Source organism: Colletotrichum jinshuiense, chromosome 2, assembly GCF_051148585.1.
Source record: "Colletotrichum jinshuiense chromosome 2, complete sequence".
Taxonomy (NCBI): domain Eukaryota; kingdom Fungi; phylum Ascomycota; class Sordariomycetes; order Glomerellales; family Glomerellaceae; genus Colletotrichum; species Colletotrichum jinshuiense.
Genome location: NC_139309.1, coordinates 6,024,775 through 6,041,655, shown reverse-complemented (window position 1 = coordinate 6,041,655; position 16,881 = coordinate 6,024,775). Strand labels below are relative to the sequence as shown.

Sequence of the window (16,881 nt, the reverse complement as noted above, 5' to 3'; positions counted from 1 at the left end):
CCATTCTCTTACCCAACCAAGTGAAGTAAAGCACTGTCCTAGCTAGGCAATAAGCTCGTAGCATTAACGCTAAGTAGAAGAGATACTTAACATGAATAGTTTTATCCTGTTAAGTCCATAACGGCAACATTTTAGTCAAGGCACATTATACCTATTGTGTTTTTATTTCAACTCTCCGTTTAGAAGGGTACATAAAAATACATTATTTTTTCCTATATTCTTTTGCCTATTATGAATACAAAATGTACTATTTTTCAGGTAATTATATAGTCCACCCAGCTATGTACTTGAAGAGGTCGCCTGTTTAATAATCTAAGGCGGCAGTTCCAAGCTGAAAGGCGTAAGCAATAACGCGGCTTCTAGGGTAGCTCGAGTGAAAGAATTCTTCATTTCGTATTGCTTCACTGTCACCCACTTATATAAAACATCCTTACACTGACCTGTTTTTACAGTTCTTAAAGTACCCATGTATCGGTCAAAAAGGTCCACCAATACCAACCTATATGCCTAGTGTAGAGTTAGATCTAATCGTTACCGTCAGGATAGGAGTACGCCATATGTTCAAGATTCTGATTGTTGTTCCATTGTCTGTCGTTTAACTTGCTGATACTAAGCAGGCTTCATCGCTTGCCCATTGGTGGGTGGCGTCGACAAGGTCAACACCGACTAGCCTGCCAGTCGGCCGTGCGTGGAATGAATCCATAAATTGGGCATAGAAGCTTCACAACTGCCAGGCATTAAGTCTATAAACCACTTTCTAGTAGCTAGGGAAAAAAAGATAGATGCTACATGTAGGGATAAAATGGCCTTACTGCATAATAACTATACGTTGGCCGCGTGGGTTGAGCCCCGCACTATTTCAATATACTTTTCTGTTGAATACAATAATTCCAGCTCTTGTTTTCGGCAGCCATGCACCTTCTTCAACATGGTGCAATTCTAGCTACCTACAGTCCAATCAAGTTAAGCCTAGAAATCCAAAGATTCTAGATTCAATTCCTCTTGGCGTCTTTTGATTAGGAACTTCGTCGCCGGATCCCCAATAACAGCCCACCCTGCACATACATTCTGGGGAATATATCCGTCCAGGATCTTCCAGTCATACTTGAGCAGCAGATGGGATAGAACAACCTTGACTTCATTGGACGCAAAGAATCGTCCCGGACAGGAGTGGAGGCCATGTCCGAAGCCCATCTGGTCAGGGCTCGTACTCGCCAACTGGGCGGCATTCGCCTTGCCTGACTCCTGGCGCATCTTCAAAAATCGGTAGCCGTCAAATTTGTCTGCATTTTCGTGGTATGCCGAGTCCCACATAGTGGTGCTATCCACGATGAGCTTATCGCCTTTACGAATGACAAATCCGCTGGAGAGCTGGATGTCTTTAGTGGCAATCCGGCGCATAGTAGCTAGTAAGACATAGTCAGCGTTAGGTATTTCGGGAATTAGCAGCTATTTAATACGCACACAGTAATATCGGCTTCATCCTTTGGCTTTCCTTAATCACACTGTCCATCAATTTGAGCTCGTAAAGCGCCGTCTTCTTCAAGCCATGGGTGCTGAGTACTTCAATGACTTCTCTACGAAGAGATTGGAAAAACTCGGGGTGTCGTGCAATTTGTATCATTGTTTCCTGGAGCAAGTCGCTTGTTGTATGAATAGCAGCCATAGAAAGGCTGACCTGGCCAATTGTGGGATCACAGGCATCCCCGCATGCATTTTGAAACCACTCTATGGAATCATTAAACACGTGCAAAGGCTCACCAGCAGCCTTGGTTATGGCATTGAGAGTGTTGCGCTGATTAACGTAAGGACGTAGAATGCGTTTAGCCTCGGTGAGCTGGGCGCGGACTCTCTGACAGGAAGGAAGGAACCAGTGGATGAAAGGCCGCAAGGTAATAGGCCATTCTCTCAGTTCGCCGGAAGTCTGGAATGCAATAGGAGCATATCCAGAGGATGCTTGGATCCATTCCTTATTGCGACACATTTCTTCACCCAGAAATACCCTCGAAGATACTCGGGCAATAATTGGGAGAATATACTGCCTCGGTGCTACCTCAACCCAATCTACTCAGTCAAGTTAACGTCTTCCTACGGGAAACTGATTCCGAGTGCACATACCAGGACAGTCCGGGAGAATCTCAGCAAGGGCGAGGGTAGTCTCTTGCGATACAGGTTGGGTAAGTTTAGCTGGAATACTGAATTAGGACAAACATCTACTCTCTCTGAGGACTAAGGAATAGAATTATACCTAGAGTCTTGTTCAAGTACTTGTTAACAACAATAGATGATGCCGAAGCTAAGCTGAATGGTTCAAAACCTGGGATGTGAGAATGGCTGTCCTACAAGCTAGAATGTCAGATGTACCAAAAGCGATGAAATTTTGGAGCGGACATACCTCTTTGGAGATGCCAACGAAATTTAAGCCAGACTCACTCCGAACCTCGTTGATCAACTTCGTGGGCCAGACGACTACCTCGCCTTCTGGACAAAACATCCTAAATGGCTTGCCGGGATACATCGCCCTGCCTTGTGCCAGGAGCTGTTTGCAATTGTCGCGGAATTCATTCAAACGTCTCTGGTTAGAGAACTCGAATGGTTTCCTTGGGTTAACGAGAGGAAGGTTGCTCTTTTTTTCGGATTTAAGAGTATGAAACATGAGAAATAGAACGATCGCAGTGGTAATAAATATTGCTAGCTTCTCTGACAGAAGCGGCACGTAGAGTTGGTCTGGGCCAACTGAGAAGGGCCGAAAGAACGACATGGTTGCAGTAGAGTTACGAGGATAAGCAGCGCTCGTGTAAAGAGCCAGTGATACTTTGTAAGGTTGTAAAGATGCAAGTGCTCAGGGAATTGTCCTCTATTTATATTCTATACATCACCATGGCGCTTCGGAAGGGCATCAGACAATAGAACCACAGCTATCTAATTCTGATACCTTGCTTCACTTCCTTCAACATTGCGTTGAAAGCCCCACTCTAGAGTGTTTGTAAAAGATCGGACGGCTGTACCCTGCTCCACACATACTACGCTATCACCAATAGGCGATGGTGTTTTATCATCGTATCAAAATAAGAGCACTACGGCAAGCGGGAGTGCAGATCCCCATAGCAGAAAATTAAGTTCCTTGTGGGTCATCGGGGTTCTCGGACTTGACACCCGTCCCGCAATTCCGGACGAATATTGAACGGGTTGAACGGTGTCTGCTCCTGTTTGAGTACCCGCAGTGGTCCTCTCTTTAATAATTCATGAATGTATCGGGACGATATATATGGAACAAGTACAATAACTAAAGAAACTAAAAGTGTGTTTATGCCTGCTGCTCGCCAATGTAAGACTATATGAACCTGCCAGCTTCTGATGATTACTGACTTCAAATAAAGTGATGGATCGCGGAAAGAATTTTACTATCTTAGCACTCATTGCTGGTGGTCGGTCTGACAGAACAACGAGAAACAAAGAAATCTCAACATTGGCGGTTGCCCCCCTAAACAGTGAGTACCTAGTAATTGTGCCAGTGAATTTCCTTCGATTGGTATTCATTAAATTAATAATAACACTAAAGAAAAGAAAGGGCTGTAGATTCTAAGGGCGTATTAGCAAGTCATCCATGTCAACCGATGATGATCTGTCTCGTTCTCAATGTTATAGCTGCATTCAATTGCTTGCCGTCATCCTCACAATTCAACCCCCCTAGAAGGCCGAAATCGCCCAAGAGCAACGCCTTGCCAGCCAATTTCCATGCCGCTCCTCCTCTCTGTGTGTCATCCTTCAACACGAGCAACCACGCCCTGGTCCAGGCGCAGTCTCCTCGAAGCAGGTCCGTTGGAACCGCAACACGTATCTGAGTCTCATCGCCGTTCGCTAGAAAGTCTTTCGTCAAGTGGAAAGCCGTCAAGAGTGCGGTCTCTCCATCTTGAGTACATGGAATGCGCACAGTAAACATCGATATCCAGTATATTGACCGCGGGTCGGTCATCCACGTTAGGAGCGCGAGAGCCTCATTGTCTGTAATCTTGTACCCCTTGGCTGATCTTCTAGGTCCTTTCTTGGTCAGAGCTTTCAAGAACTCAGCTGCATTAAAAACAAGATCCTCGTTACACACAAAGTCGGCAAACATGCCCGTGTTATAGTTCGACTGCACCACCTCGCGTTCGAGCTGGGTACAGAGACGCCTAGCTAGATTGTGTCCACCGGCAACCACAGCCGCCAGGAACCGCCGCCGGGGCAGGTCCATATCTTCGTCGGCTCTGAACTGTTGTGGTTGCCCCATGCTAGCCTTGACGGGCGGCGGAGTGCTCTTGATAACGCCCGGGAAGATGGCATACGTCTCGCGCAGCTCCTCTACGGTGCAGGCCACAAAGGAACGCTCAAGGAATACCAAGTCTATCTCCAGCCTGTCGACTGAAACTCTATGTATGCCTCTGATGTCTCCGAGGTTGAACTTGGGAAGCGTCGTATCTGCCTCTACGACCGATCTCGACAGCCATGACTTCTTCTCATTGATTACCAGCGACTCTGTGTTGGTAAAAGTCAATGGAATTTTCTCCCCGGCTGCAATTGACAGCAAGACGGCGAGGTAATACACCTCGTCTAGAGTCAGCTCTTTGGCCCTGAAGTACGCAAGGCCAAGTCCTATGAGATTTAGACACACGCTTAGTCTGTCTCCAGGCACCGAGCACCCAGTCTGAGCGACTGCGTTAAACCGCGCCATGAAGCTGGCCCTGATCGCTCCGGCCTTGCGATCACGACTGTCAAGTAGTGGTGACGTGCGGTTCGTGAACCCACCCAGGATCGGGTAGAGGTGCCTGCTTTGGGGAGGTTGATGGCCGAGCTGTGTCATAACTGTTGACAATATCATATGGAGTGTGATCCATTCGAAGGCAACGGTTCTGTTGCCTCCAGCTCCCATGATGAAGACGGCGTTATGTACCCGCAGATGCCTCTTGTCGCTCCACGGCTCGGAAACGACAAACTCATGGAAGCACCACGCACGCTGCCACCACCGCGCCGCCGCGATCTTATCATAAATTGAGATAATTAACGCAATCTCTTCATCTCGCGGTTTCTGGTCAAAGACTCGGGCTGGATACTTTTTGTCGTATCGACTGCACAGTGCCGCCTCATCCTCTGTGAGGTCGACATCTTCGAGGAGCACCACCAGTTTGCGGCAAGATTTGTAGACAACATCCATACATGCGATAGCCCGCTGCTTCTCGTCTTCGTCGGACTGATTGATGCAGACCTGGTCTACCCAAACACCTTCGCGCGGATGTCCCCGCTGCGCCAAGATCGCAGCCGCGAAGCGGCCGCCGAAAGGCCATATACAAGCTGTCGCATGCCCGAGGTTACTCGTACTACGCGGCAGAATAGTGTGAAATAGACGGCTTGTCTTATTAACTATGGATCGGGGGCGAAGGTCTATTTGTACTTCGCCTGGGACCATCGCCGTGGGGCGAATTGGTCGGCCCGGATAAGTGGGTCTCTACGGCAGGCTGCGCAAGGCTGCCCGGAAGGGTTGCGGCATCACGACATACCCCCCCAGACGGCGCAGAGTCGTCTGCAATACAGCAACGGCTGCGATCCTTCGTTTCCCACCCACAGCCTCGAGAATAATACAAATAAAAATAGACAAATGAAATAATAGGCGAAGAAGTCGCCTGCCAGCTTGTTTGCCATTCGATATCGCGTGAAAAGTGTGTTTGCGTGTTTGCCCATCAAGTTGTTGTTCCTTCCGTTCGGTGAGCTCGTTTATTTCGGCGCGATACCCGATTTGGAAGCGAGCTCGTTGCCCAGGAATAATATTCCCAGTTGCGCGGTTCGTCTCTTCTCTTCTCCTCTTCACACACAAACACACACACACACACACACGTACGTATATTTCCAGCATCACAACCCGCGCGCGCGCACGTTTGCGCGCGAATCTTCGCCTGTGATATCAATAAGCTAACGTCGTTCGTTTAGATGCCACCAAAAAGCAAAGAAGAACGGGCGGCCGCCACCGCCAAGGCGCGCGCGGCGCTTGCCGCCAAGCGCAAGGTGAGGGAGGGTGGCGGCCCTTCCTCGGAAACTGGGCTCCCGCCCGAAAACAGTACGTTCTTGTTGACTTCGCTTCGTCTTTCGCTTCCTTTCTGACTTCTCGCGTAGAAGAAGATGGCGCCGCCAACCCGGGTGGTGGTTCGGAGGGTGAGGGTTTACAGCCCAAGCCCCCAGGACCACCGCCTGGCAACAACGGGTCCGGTGGCACAGAGGGTGAGGGTTCAGGGCCCAAGCCTAATGAGTCGCCGGCTCCCAAACGGCAGCGCCGAGGCCGCAAGCCTCTTTTGGGCACCGCGGGCCCTGGTAAGTGTGCCTGTCATACGAAGTTCGTCTCGGTTTCTGACTTGTGAGTAGAGGGGCAGAATGATCCTGCCGATTTCCAGGATCCTCAGCAGCTGCCACCGCTCGGAGACGCCGTCTGCGTCCAGTGCATTCGTAGTGCACTGGCGGGACTGTCATACGGCGAGTGTGCGCCCAGCGGCACCTCACAAAAGTGCCAGCACTGCCGGGAAGTCAAGAAGCCGTGCGTACCGGCGACCGGCGAGGTGCTTCGTCTGGGGCTGAGGTTCCTGGCCGCTGACAGGACCCCGGGTACACCCCGGAAGGTACGTGTATTCGTCTGCTGCCTTGCGCTGATCCTGGCTAACTGTGTTTGCAGTCTTTCGCTCGCGTGAAAAGTGCTCTCCGCGAGGCCCTCGACGAAGCCAAGTACGGCGAGGGTGAGGGTCGGGGCGAGGTGGCGGTAGTACCGCCTGGTGGTCAGAACAAGGGCGAGTCTTTGGACAAGCCTGTTCAGCCTCCGGGTGGGAACGCGCCTGTTGATGGCGGTTCGGCGGCCGGATCGTCTTCTGAGGCGAAACCTTCGTCTGCAGAGGCGGCTGGTCTTCGGGCTGCGATTGACAGCCTCGTTGGATCACATCTACCCGCCGGTGTGGTCCCCGCGTACAACGTCCTGATGGATACGTACGCGGCCGCTCTCCGAAAGTGAGAGCCAATTCGTGTCGGGAACTGGGCTCCCAGGAGCCACTTATGCCTCCTGGCCATTGGGGGCCAATACTTCAAATAAAACCGGCCTGCGGGCCTCACTTGCTCCCGCTTCTTGCGCTTCGTTTCGTTGTATCTGTGACTGTACGTCTTGCAGGTTCAGAAGTGCTCTGAATCTCTCGAACTTCGCGCGGGAAAGTGACTTTGTAAGCCCATCGGCTGGCATTTCGTCTGTTGGCATGAATACCACAGAGAACGAGCCTTTCGCGTGCTCCTGGCGCAGCCACATATTCTGGATATCTACATGGCGTAACCTGGTTGAGATACGTTCTCTATCGCCTACCACGAGGCGAATCGTCTGGCGGTTGTCGCAGTGGATCTTCCATACGTCTCCAAGGTCGAGATCAATATCTCGAAGTAGTCGTTTCAACGCGATCGTCTCCTTTGCAGTATTCTCAAGGCTAAGGAGCTCCGCTTCGGTTGTTGACGTTGTGACTGTGTTCTGGCGCGCAGCCTTCCACTGGATTGGTCCTCCAAACAGCGAAATCACGTATCCTTGAGACGAACGTCGTGTCTCTTCATCATCCGCAAACGAAGCGTCGCCTGCAATCAGGAGAACTTGCGCTTCCTCGCCCCCCGAGATACCGAAGCACGGGGCGAGGTATCGAGTATGGTATAGATAACGGATCACCTGGTTCGCTGCGGAATGGTGCTGGGGAGACGGGTTCGTCAGGAAACGCGACAGTATAGCACACGCAAAAGCAACATCTGGGCGGATCATCACTGCAGTATACAGGATTGACCCGATCTTCTCCTGGTAGGTCTTCACCTCAGCGGGTGTCGCTTGTCCCTCATACTTCTCAAGCGAAGTTAGAGGTAGCGGGGTTGTTGGTGCGCGGTGGTCAACCACGTTGAACTTCTTCGCTACGCGTTCAATATACTGGTCGTGGGCGAGGTAGATCTTCCGGGCTTTGCGATTTCGTACGATTCGAATCCCAAGATACCATTGGACTGGTCCTTGGTCCTTGAGTTCGTAGTCGTGTTTGATCCCGTCAATTACTTCCTTACCCTCGTTCGCGTAGTCTCTGTGGTACAAGACGAGAATATCGTCTACATAGAAGAGGACTAAGACGTGCTTGTTTATTGTCTGGAATAGGCACGGGTCCTCGTCTGTAGGTCTGAGTTTCAGACGACGGAGTGTTGAGGAAAACTCCTTGTACCACAGTAATGGGGCGTCTCGTAGTCCGTACAAGGCGCGTCGCAGCTCAACGTACTTCCCGCGCTGTTTGAAGCCGTCTGGTAGATAGCAAACGACTGGGGGATCGTTTGGTCCTCTTTCAGCGTTGAGAAACGCATTCACAACGTCGAATTGTTGGACCTCCAGATCGAATTGCGCAGCGATCGCCATCGCCACCCTAAACGTTCTGGCGGCGAGTGTCGCTGCGTATGTCTGTTCGAGGGGGTGCTTTTCTTGGAGGTCGCCTCGTACACAGATCCTCGCCTTACAGCGCTCGAGGTATCCGTTCTGATCAATCTTGTACGTGAAAACCCATTTCAAAGGTATAGGCTTCGTTTTTGCCTCCTCCTGGTTAATAACTTTCCAGGCGGACATTTCCTCCAATTTACTGATTTCCACGCGTGCAGCGTCGTAAAACAGCTCTCGGAGGCCAGTTGGCATCTTCTCAACGTCCTTCCACATCTTCGGAAGTTTGATGAGATCATCAGAGTGGATCTTCGCCTTCTGTATTCCCTCTTGTCTGGTCTGCTTCGTCTGGTGTATTGATGCCCATACGAAGCAGTGGAGGGAAAAGTGTCCTTCGGTTGCCTCTTCGTACGCTTTGCCTTTATCTGGTAAATACGTGTTGAAGAAGGCATCCCAGTTACGTTCCGTATGCAGAAACGCAAAGTGATTCGCAAACCGTGGCGAACGCCGTGGTTTGTATTCGTGGCCTTGGTCTTCGCGGTTGTACACCCGCTCCGACCTATCCTGAGGGTCGCTCCGTTCCCCATTTTCCGAGTGTGGCCGCACCGGGTGAGTCTGGGAGTCTTCGCCTCGGACTTCTGAATATGAATCGTCCTCTACGTCCGGGATTCGTAGAGTGCTGTATCCGACGTGTACTACGTCGTCTGTATCGGCGTGTACAACGTCACTGGCCACTGGATTCGGGTCCAAGTGGTCGTCTTCCGGTGCAGGCGTTGCTTCGTTCGCTTCGGGAGTCGCGATGCGAGGCGTGCCCGCCCTACTATCCTCATCCTGGTTCGTGTCGGGTTGAGGCGTAGGTTCCGGGGAAAGCAGCCATCCCCCCTGCCAGTCAGGTTCCGTCGCTCCGCTCGGGGGCCGTTTCGCTGGCGCAGGGGTTCGTGGCGATGGTTGCTCGGTTTCAAGTATTAACGCGGCCTCGCTGTCATCCAGTATTCCGAGAAACTGGAATTCGAGGTTGGCACGGGAGACTGGCTCCTGTATCTCGTCTACAACGGCGCGAGCCTTAGCTCTTGCGATTGCAGATTTCGCGTCGTCCTTCGAGTAGAAAGTGCTCTCGTCGAACGTCACATTACGTGTGATAATTACTTGGTCAAGCGAGGGTATCCAGATCCTATACAGATTGTGGGCGTTCGGAACGTAGCCCACTAGGTATCCAATATGTCCTCGCGGTTCCACTTTGAAGTCGCGTCTATTTCTGTTTGCCTCGCGATCCTTCTTCAACGGGTAAGCCTTGCAGCCGTATGCGTAGATCCATCCCCATTGCGGGCGAAGTTCGCGTCCCAGGCTGGCTTGGTAAGCGGGTTGCCACCAGCGAAAGTATTGCCGGAACCACTGCTCTTCGACTTGAACGGGTGAGAGCCAGGCTCTTCGCTGCAGAGGGCTCATGTTGTAGAGGTAGGCAGCTGCCATTACTGCTTCGACCCAGAGAGAGGTTGGGAGGCTTGCCGAGTCTAGCATCTTGATTGCTCGCGTGATAATTTCTTGGCCAGCCCTTTCGCCTCCCCCGTTCGGTTCCTTCGTGTGTGGCGGAGTCGCTTCGATTTCAATTCCATTATCTGAGGTCCAGACCTGATATTCCGTGTAACCATTGATCGCAATTACAGCTCGTTCTACATCTTGCCGTATTTTGCAAACGAGTACGCCTCGCTGTCTGGCCACCCAGCGTTCAAAAGTCCGGATGGCCTCGAATACGTCGTTATGGGTTTTGCTTATGCGTGGGAATGTGAAGAGCCGGCCAGTGAATTCGTCTTTAATCACTAATAGCCAGCGGCTTCGGTCGTAACCTCTTGGGTAGTCGAAAAGGTCCCACGAGATCCTGTAATACGGTCTTGTTGCTCTTCGCTCCGACGTTCGCCTGGAAATCACCTGTCTGGCGTGGGTCGTCGCGCAATGCTGGCAATTAATACGAGCTGGGCCCTTGATCCTCACCCCCCGAGCGTTAAGCACGAGTTTCTCAAGTGCTGCTGGCGCGAGGTGTCCAGATCGTAGGTGCCAGAGCCAGGCATCATCGCTCCTCGTTTCAGGGGTCTCATACGAAGGTCGCTTCGTTTTCTGCGTTACCAGTACTAGGGTGCTCACGATTCCAGCATCACTCGCTGCGATCCGTTTGCAGGAAGAGTACGCAGAACCAGGTTTGTATTCGAAGAAGGTGATGTTCGCCTTCCTCGTAAGCTGCTTAACTACAGAACTGTCTTTGTATCCTCCGACGCGAAGGGTGCTGTCAAGGCCAGAGTACCAGATCCCTGTCTTCCGCAGAAGCGCTTCCGACACGATGTTCACATGGAAGTTCTCCACGTAACCCACATTTTGAAGTGTCAGGTCTTGTGGGCCGTTTGGCCCATTTAGCGCTCCCTTCAGAATCCGGGTTCCCGTCGCAAGGATGGGGTACGAGGCTGTGCCTGAGTCGACCCTCTCTTCGCCTGTTGTAGGGCGAATCGAATCGGGCTCCAAGAGATCGAGGTTGTTAACGAGGTGAGTGGCTCCGCAGTTGTCTAGAACCGTGCTTCGCGAGAGGAAGTGTGGTCCTGTGAGTGGAGTTACGAAGACCGACAGTTGATTCGGCTCGGGCGCAGCGTCCGGCGCGAGCTCCCTTAAGAGAGGCTCACTTATTGTAACCGCTACGACGTTCGCCGGGAGTGTTGCTTTTCCAGTTGAGTCGTCTTGAGGCTTCTTTCCTCTGTCTTTGTTTGACTTCCTCCAGGGTTGATTCGGAGGGATCCTTACGGCTTTCAGCCAGCCTTTCCGGGCGAGTTCGGCTCGTAGGTCTGAGTAGTCCCTGGAATTAATCGTTTGACGAATCTGTCCGCTCTCTTCGCTTGAGACCGTTATATTTGGGATGCGGGTCTTTCCTGTGAGGACGAGTTCGAGGCGAGCGCAGTTGATTGGATCTACTGGGTGAGAGTGACCGCAGGCGCATGACTCGCTCCCGGTCTTTCTTCCAGGGGCGAAGGGCTGTTCGGAGATTGCAGAGTCGGAGCGCCCCGCCAGAGTCGCATAGATTCCAGTCGACTTGCCCCGATTCTTTCCATAGAGAGTGTCCTCGTAAAGCAGGTCCTCAAGCATGTCCGCGTATTGGCCTACGTCTGGGACTCTGTCTCCGCTCCGCTCTCGTTTCAGAATGTCGGTGAGCTCGGAGGTAGCCCACGTTGGGGCGAACCTTCGTCCTACCGCTCGTAAGAACGTTTTCGAGGCGAGAGTGCCTTGGACTTCTGGGAGCTTCAGTTGCTTCGCTTTGAGATAGACGCCTCGGAAGTCTCTAAGCCAGGTGCTTGGGTTTATGCTCGTGTTGGCTCGGTCAATAGCGGCCTGGTATTCTTCGCGTACGGTAGTGAGGTTTGCAGAGTCGCTTGGGGCGTATCTTCGCTTCAAAATCCGGATTAGGGCGCGAAGCGTGCAGTCTCCTGAGGCGAGTAGCTCCATTTGCGCGGGTGTGAGGATATCCTCTGCAACAGTCTCTTTTACCCATTTATCGAGAGCTTCATACGAACGTTCCTTCTTTGATTTCTTCGCGTCGCGGCCTGCCTTTCCAGCGATGTAGTTCGTGTACTTCTCGAGGATCCCAGACGATTTCTTTGTCAGGGTCTCTGGGTTGTCTGGAGGTATAGGCGCGACTGATTCGCCTTCTGCCTCCGCTTGTGCCTCGATGATCGCATCGTAGGCGGCGCGGGCCGCGTCATAGTCTTGTCTCTGTTGCGAGTTCGTATAGGAAATCCACTCTCCAAGCGAGAGGATTTCCTCTACTTCGCTTGGGTCGGATCCAGAGCTGTAGTCGTCTGGGTTGACGTATTGCCAGACGTCCTTCGCCTTGGCTTCGACTTCAAAGGTCAGCCACCAGGCGGGAAAGTCGCGTCGGCAAGTCAGCTTCCGGTTGGTAGCGAGGCTTGTAGTTGCAGACGACATCGTCACAGAACTGAGCTGGGGAACGAAGAGATGAGGATGAGGGCTTAGGAATTCAGTGCCAGCGTCGTACTTTCGCTCGGGTAGCTAGCTAGTCAGGGTTGGTAGTAGCTGGGCTCATAACTGTCGCATGCCCGAGGTTACTCGTACTACGCGGCAGAATAGTGTGAAATAGACGGCTTGTCTTATTAACTATGGATCGGGGGCGAAGGTCTATTTGTACTTCGCCTGGGACCATCGCCGTGGGGCGAATTGGTCGGCCCGGATAAGTGGGTCTCTACGGCAGGCTGCGCAAGGCTGCCCGGAAGGGTTGCGGCATCACGACACAAGCTGGCTCAGGAGCTGAGGAGTCTGTGCCAGGCCAGATTGAGCTGTGCCAGCTGTAGCTCACGGCCAGGTACTGCCTAATAGCAAAGGTCCCGTCGAGGGGGATACCGGTCGAACTTGAGCATATGAGTCGGAAGGGTGTATCGAGAATTATGTCTGATGTACGCCGCGTGAAGTACTCTGCGACATCCGGGGACCAGGCTTTGAGGTTATGGAGGAGTAGATCCGCCTCTTCGCGGCCACAGTCCAGGCCCTCAATAGCCTCTGAGAAGATACTGGACTTGTTGCGCTTAGTCAAGGTGAGTTTGAAGAGATCGTTCGACAGTTGCTCAACCCGCAAGGTCTCTTCCCCTTGCGGGGGCGGGGATTCGATGAGCAAATTCATGATTTGTTCACGATCAACGCTACGTTGACGGAGATGGAGATTTGGACAGTTAAGCCATTCGAGACGAGCGTTATGTCATAGGGCCATGGCTCCACACCCACCCCTGTCGAGTTTCTAAAGCCTCTAACCCATTTTTGCATAGTTGAGAGAGCTAGACCGTGGCATTCTGATGACTGGCTGCCTTTTTCAACCAGAGGGGTGTTCTCACAGTTTGCCATTTCTCATAAAATAGATCCCGTGATTGACTGGGCGGGGTTCATTTCCTTCATGTAACATATAGATAATTGTACATTTCTTGAAATAGGCTTTTCTTGTAATAACTGGGATGTAAGATAGACCAGGTCAAAGATTCATACTCAAATGCCTAATATTTTGATGTTTGTCTTGTCTGAGGTCATAGAGTCTATATTTATCTTTCAACATCACATTAGCATACATCATTGACGTAGGGGCTTGAGAAATCTGGCTTATTAGTGTCAACTTAGTTGTCATTGGCTAATACTTGCATGAAACTCCGTCTGGAAAAGGTTGAACGTCACTTCCGTAACCGAACCACTATTCTAGAGGCTGTTTTGGTCAACTTAAAAACAGCAAAATCCTATAAGAAGACGAACATTCCGAATGCAACGTCGGCGACTTCCTGCCCGGGGACGGCACCCACCCTTTCACGCCCCTCTGTCTGCCGCGATGTACCTAGTGTATCGGTCTTGCTGCCTGTCACCTAACTGTCCACGACTCCACGTCAACCCAGCAGTTCTCGTAAGCATTAGTGATCGGCGTGAGACTCAGCCGACTCAAACATCAATTTGACACCAAACCCTGAAGGCAACTTGATTCATTGACATGGTTCACTCGTCCGTATTCATAAGTAACGATGTTAATAATCTCAAAATACAATCAAAGTAAAATCCCAGGGGTAGCTTTAATGTTATAGCTTCACATAGAAAGTTAATTTTATAATAATTTTCTGCGCTAATAATCCATAAGATCCCGTGACCGAGGTGTTTGTAAAATCATGTCTTCAATCTCAAGCAAAAGTTATTCCAGAAAGCCAACGCAAATAATCAAATAAAATAGCTCACAGTGCAGCTCTATACCTCATCAAGTATGCGCCTGCCTAGTACTAATGGCCTTATCTAAACTAGAATACAAACTCTCAATCTGCTATTGGGACTGTTGCCTGCCACACAAAGGCTTTAAAGCATGTGTCATTAGTTCCCGCAAGCAAAAGTTGATTCTTGACTCGTAAAACTCCCACACCTCTGAGACCGCGTTGTTTCGGGGGATGGATGCTTAAGTATGCTTGTCCCCTAGGTTGGCATCAGTTTGGTCGTCCCAGTTCTTAGGGGGTGACCTGGGCAGCTTAATATAGGCTCCAAGTAGCGGCAGGAATACAGCAACGGCCGCACCAGCGATGCTCATGACCCACGCATTATGGAGGCCGACCATATAAGCTTCCAGGACACCGCGGAGCGTCTCCCCCGAGAACACGTTCTGGAGGTCGTATGCGCCAACATTTAATACTTCAATTGTGGTCACACCCGGGGCTAGATTTGGGATGCTGCGGATGAGGCCGTTGTTAAAGATAGCCTGCGCGATACCGATTCCGAAGGTGCCACCGATGAACTGAAAGAACAAGACGTCTGACATGGCCATGCTGTTATCTTCCTTGGGGGTGATTGCATTGGCGATAATGACTGGAGGCTGCATGGAGAGACCGGTTCCAACACCAGCCACGATCTGGAACCCGATCCATTGAGCATTGGTCGAATCAATACCCAACATGTAAATTAGACCGGCGCCAATGGCAGCGAGAGAGGCACCGGTCATCAGCCATGGCTGATACCAGCCGACCAACACGATACCGGGAGCTGATACCAAGCTGAAGAGAGCTAATAGTTATGATGTCCATTAGTAAACGTTGAGCCCGGCCAAGATTCAGAGGCTGACTAAGAGGATGCTGTGGTGGTTTACGCACTCATGGGGAGAATAGTTGGGAGCAACCGAATTCCGCTTTGCAACGGAGAAACCCCATTGACCGCCTGGAAGTAAATAGGGAGGTTGTATGCCAGAGGGAAGAAGGAAAAGTTGATCCTGCATAACGCACAGTCAGTTCAAAGATAGAAGAGAGAACTTCTCAAGCCGCATCACATACATAGAAACAAATACGGCGCAGGCCGCAATGGTCCTCCGCTTCATGAGGCGGCCCACAAGAAGCGCCCGGTCGCCCTGATACCACTCGAGAATTATAAATGCAACTGTGAGGACAACGAAAGCAACGAGAAGGCCGATGACAGTACCAGAGTTCCACGGCTTGGTGACGCCGCCATACTCGAGGGCCAAAATAAAACAAGTCAGCGCAGCTAGAACAAGCGCTACGCCAGGGAGGTCTAGCGTGTAAATAAACTCCTTCCACCCGATAGGCTCTATTTTGTGGTGCGCCGGGGGTTGATAGAAGAATAAGAGGAAGAGGATGGAAGGTGCACCAACGACGAGGTTGATATAGAAGCTGATGGGAACAAACGCCCGCCAATGTTAGCTGGTGAAAACGGTTCCTGGCAGAGGCAGCAAACAAGGAAGGGCTACTTACCACCATCGCCACGTAAGTCGATCTGTAAACGCTCCACCAAGAAGGGGCCCAACGACACTCGCGACACTGAAGATACCACTGAGAAGGCCGAGCAATGAGGGAACCAACTTCTGCTCCACAGAAACGGAGACAATGAGGTAGACCCCACTAGTCATGCCGGCTCCCCCAAAGCCTTGTACCGCGCGACCCACAATAAGCGTTGCGCTGTTTTGAGCGACACCTGTTTACAAGGGAACGTATCCAAGTTAGTACTTCCACATTATATGAAAGAAGATAAATTAGAAGATAGAACGATATTCAGACCATCGATTCGTGTAACTGGGAAATTTATTGAGTCTTACTTACCACAAATCAAGCTGCCAAGCTCGAAGACAAAGACGGCGGACAAGAAAACCCACTTGATGCTTGCATGCTTGAAAGCCTTGCCCCAGAGGGAGACAAATCCGGCAAGGGTGAGCAGGAAACCAGAGCCGTACCATCCTACCTGGTCCAAACTGTGAAACTCGCGCGTGATCTTGGGAATGGCGGTCGCAATAATACTCTAGAAGGCACACACCTTATCAGCTGATATATCTTTAACAAACAAAACTTTCAACACTCTGCTGTTATCTTACCATATCCAAGGCGACCAGAAACTGGCATAAGAGGAGCGATGTCATAAGAATAAAGAGCTTGAGCCCCGTAGCGTAGTCTGGCTCCTCTCCCTTGTCGTCCTCAGTGCTCTGATTCTCCACTCCCTTCTCGCTGTTGACTAGCACCGTGTCCCTAGTGTTGTCGGAGGGCGTTCCCTCAGCAACTACTTTTGGTTCCCCTAGCATAGTTGTTGCCATTATTTGATGGAATTGTGGATTGGAGTGTCACGTGCTTTGCAAGATGCTTGTCAGACTCAGGGACGTGCCGAGGAATCAAACGAGGTCCAAGGTATGAATTCTCTTTCTTAATGAAAAGACGTAAAGAACACTGGCGTATGGTATCAAACAGAAAATAATGACATAATAGAGTATTTAACAATGATTTAAAGACTTTCATCATGGCGGTGATGACTTGTTCGAATCGATGTATCAAAATGAATCAAAGGTATTCAATCACTGATTTCAAATCGGACTGTTTATTATGCCGACTCACGCTAAACCTGCAGGTCAATAAGTCATTCAACCCCGGTCCGCAATGATAATCCTG

General features: G+C 51.0%; 4 protein-coding genes across 4 annotated transcripts; 1 reads left to right on the top strand and 3 right to left on the bottom strand.

Annotated features, from left to right (window-relative positions):
- Positions 1-963: 963 nt before the first annotated feature.
- EsH8_II_001571 (cytochrome P450) lies at positions 964-1,624 on the bottom strand (the record flags this gene model as incomplete). Its single annotated transcript, XM_083264869.1, has 3 exons — positions 964-969; positions 1,066-1,406; positions 1,465-1,624. 3 exons carry the CDS (start codon positions 1,622-1,624, stop codon positions 964-966), a joined length of 507 nt encoding a protein of 168 aa, XP_083122191.1.
- Positions 1,625-3,610: 1,986 nt separating this feature from the next.
- EsH8_II_001570 (uncharacterized protein) lies at positions 3,611-5,443 on the bottom strand (the record flags this gene model as incomplete). Its single annotated transcript, XM_083264868.1, has 1 exon — positions 3,611-5,443. The coding sequence occupies one exon, from the start codon at positions 5,441-5,443 to the stop codon at positions 3,611-3,613; it is 1,833 nt and encodes a 610-aa protein (XP_083122190.1).
- Positions 5,444-5,961: 518 nt separating this feature from the next.
- Positions 5,962-7,024, top strand: EsH8_II_001569 (uncharacterized protein; the record flags this gene model as incomplete). Its single annotated transcript, XM_083264867.1, has 4 exons — positions 5,962-6,088; positions 6,145-6,339; positions 6,391-6,641; positions 6,695-7,024. 4 exons carry the CDS (start codon positions 5,962-5,964, stop codon positions 7,022-7,024), a joined length of 903 nt encoding a protein of 300 aa, XP_083122189.1.
- A 7,381-nt stretch (positions 7,025-14,405) lies between these two features.
- On the bottom strand, positions 14,406-16,532 carry EsH8_II_001568 (MDR family MFS transporter; the record flags this gene model as incomplete). Its single annotated transcript, XM_083264866.1, has 5 exons — positions 14,406-14,994; positions 15,268-15,621; positions 15,703-15,922; positions 16,048-16,243; positions 16,317-16,532. 5 exons carry the CDS (start codon positions 16,530-16,532, stop codon positions 14,406-14,408), a joined length of 1,575 nt encoding a protein of 524 aa, XP_083122188.1.
- Positions 16,533-16,881: the final 349 nt, after the last annotated feature.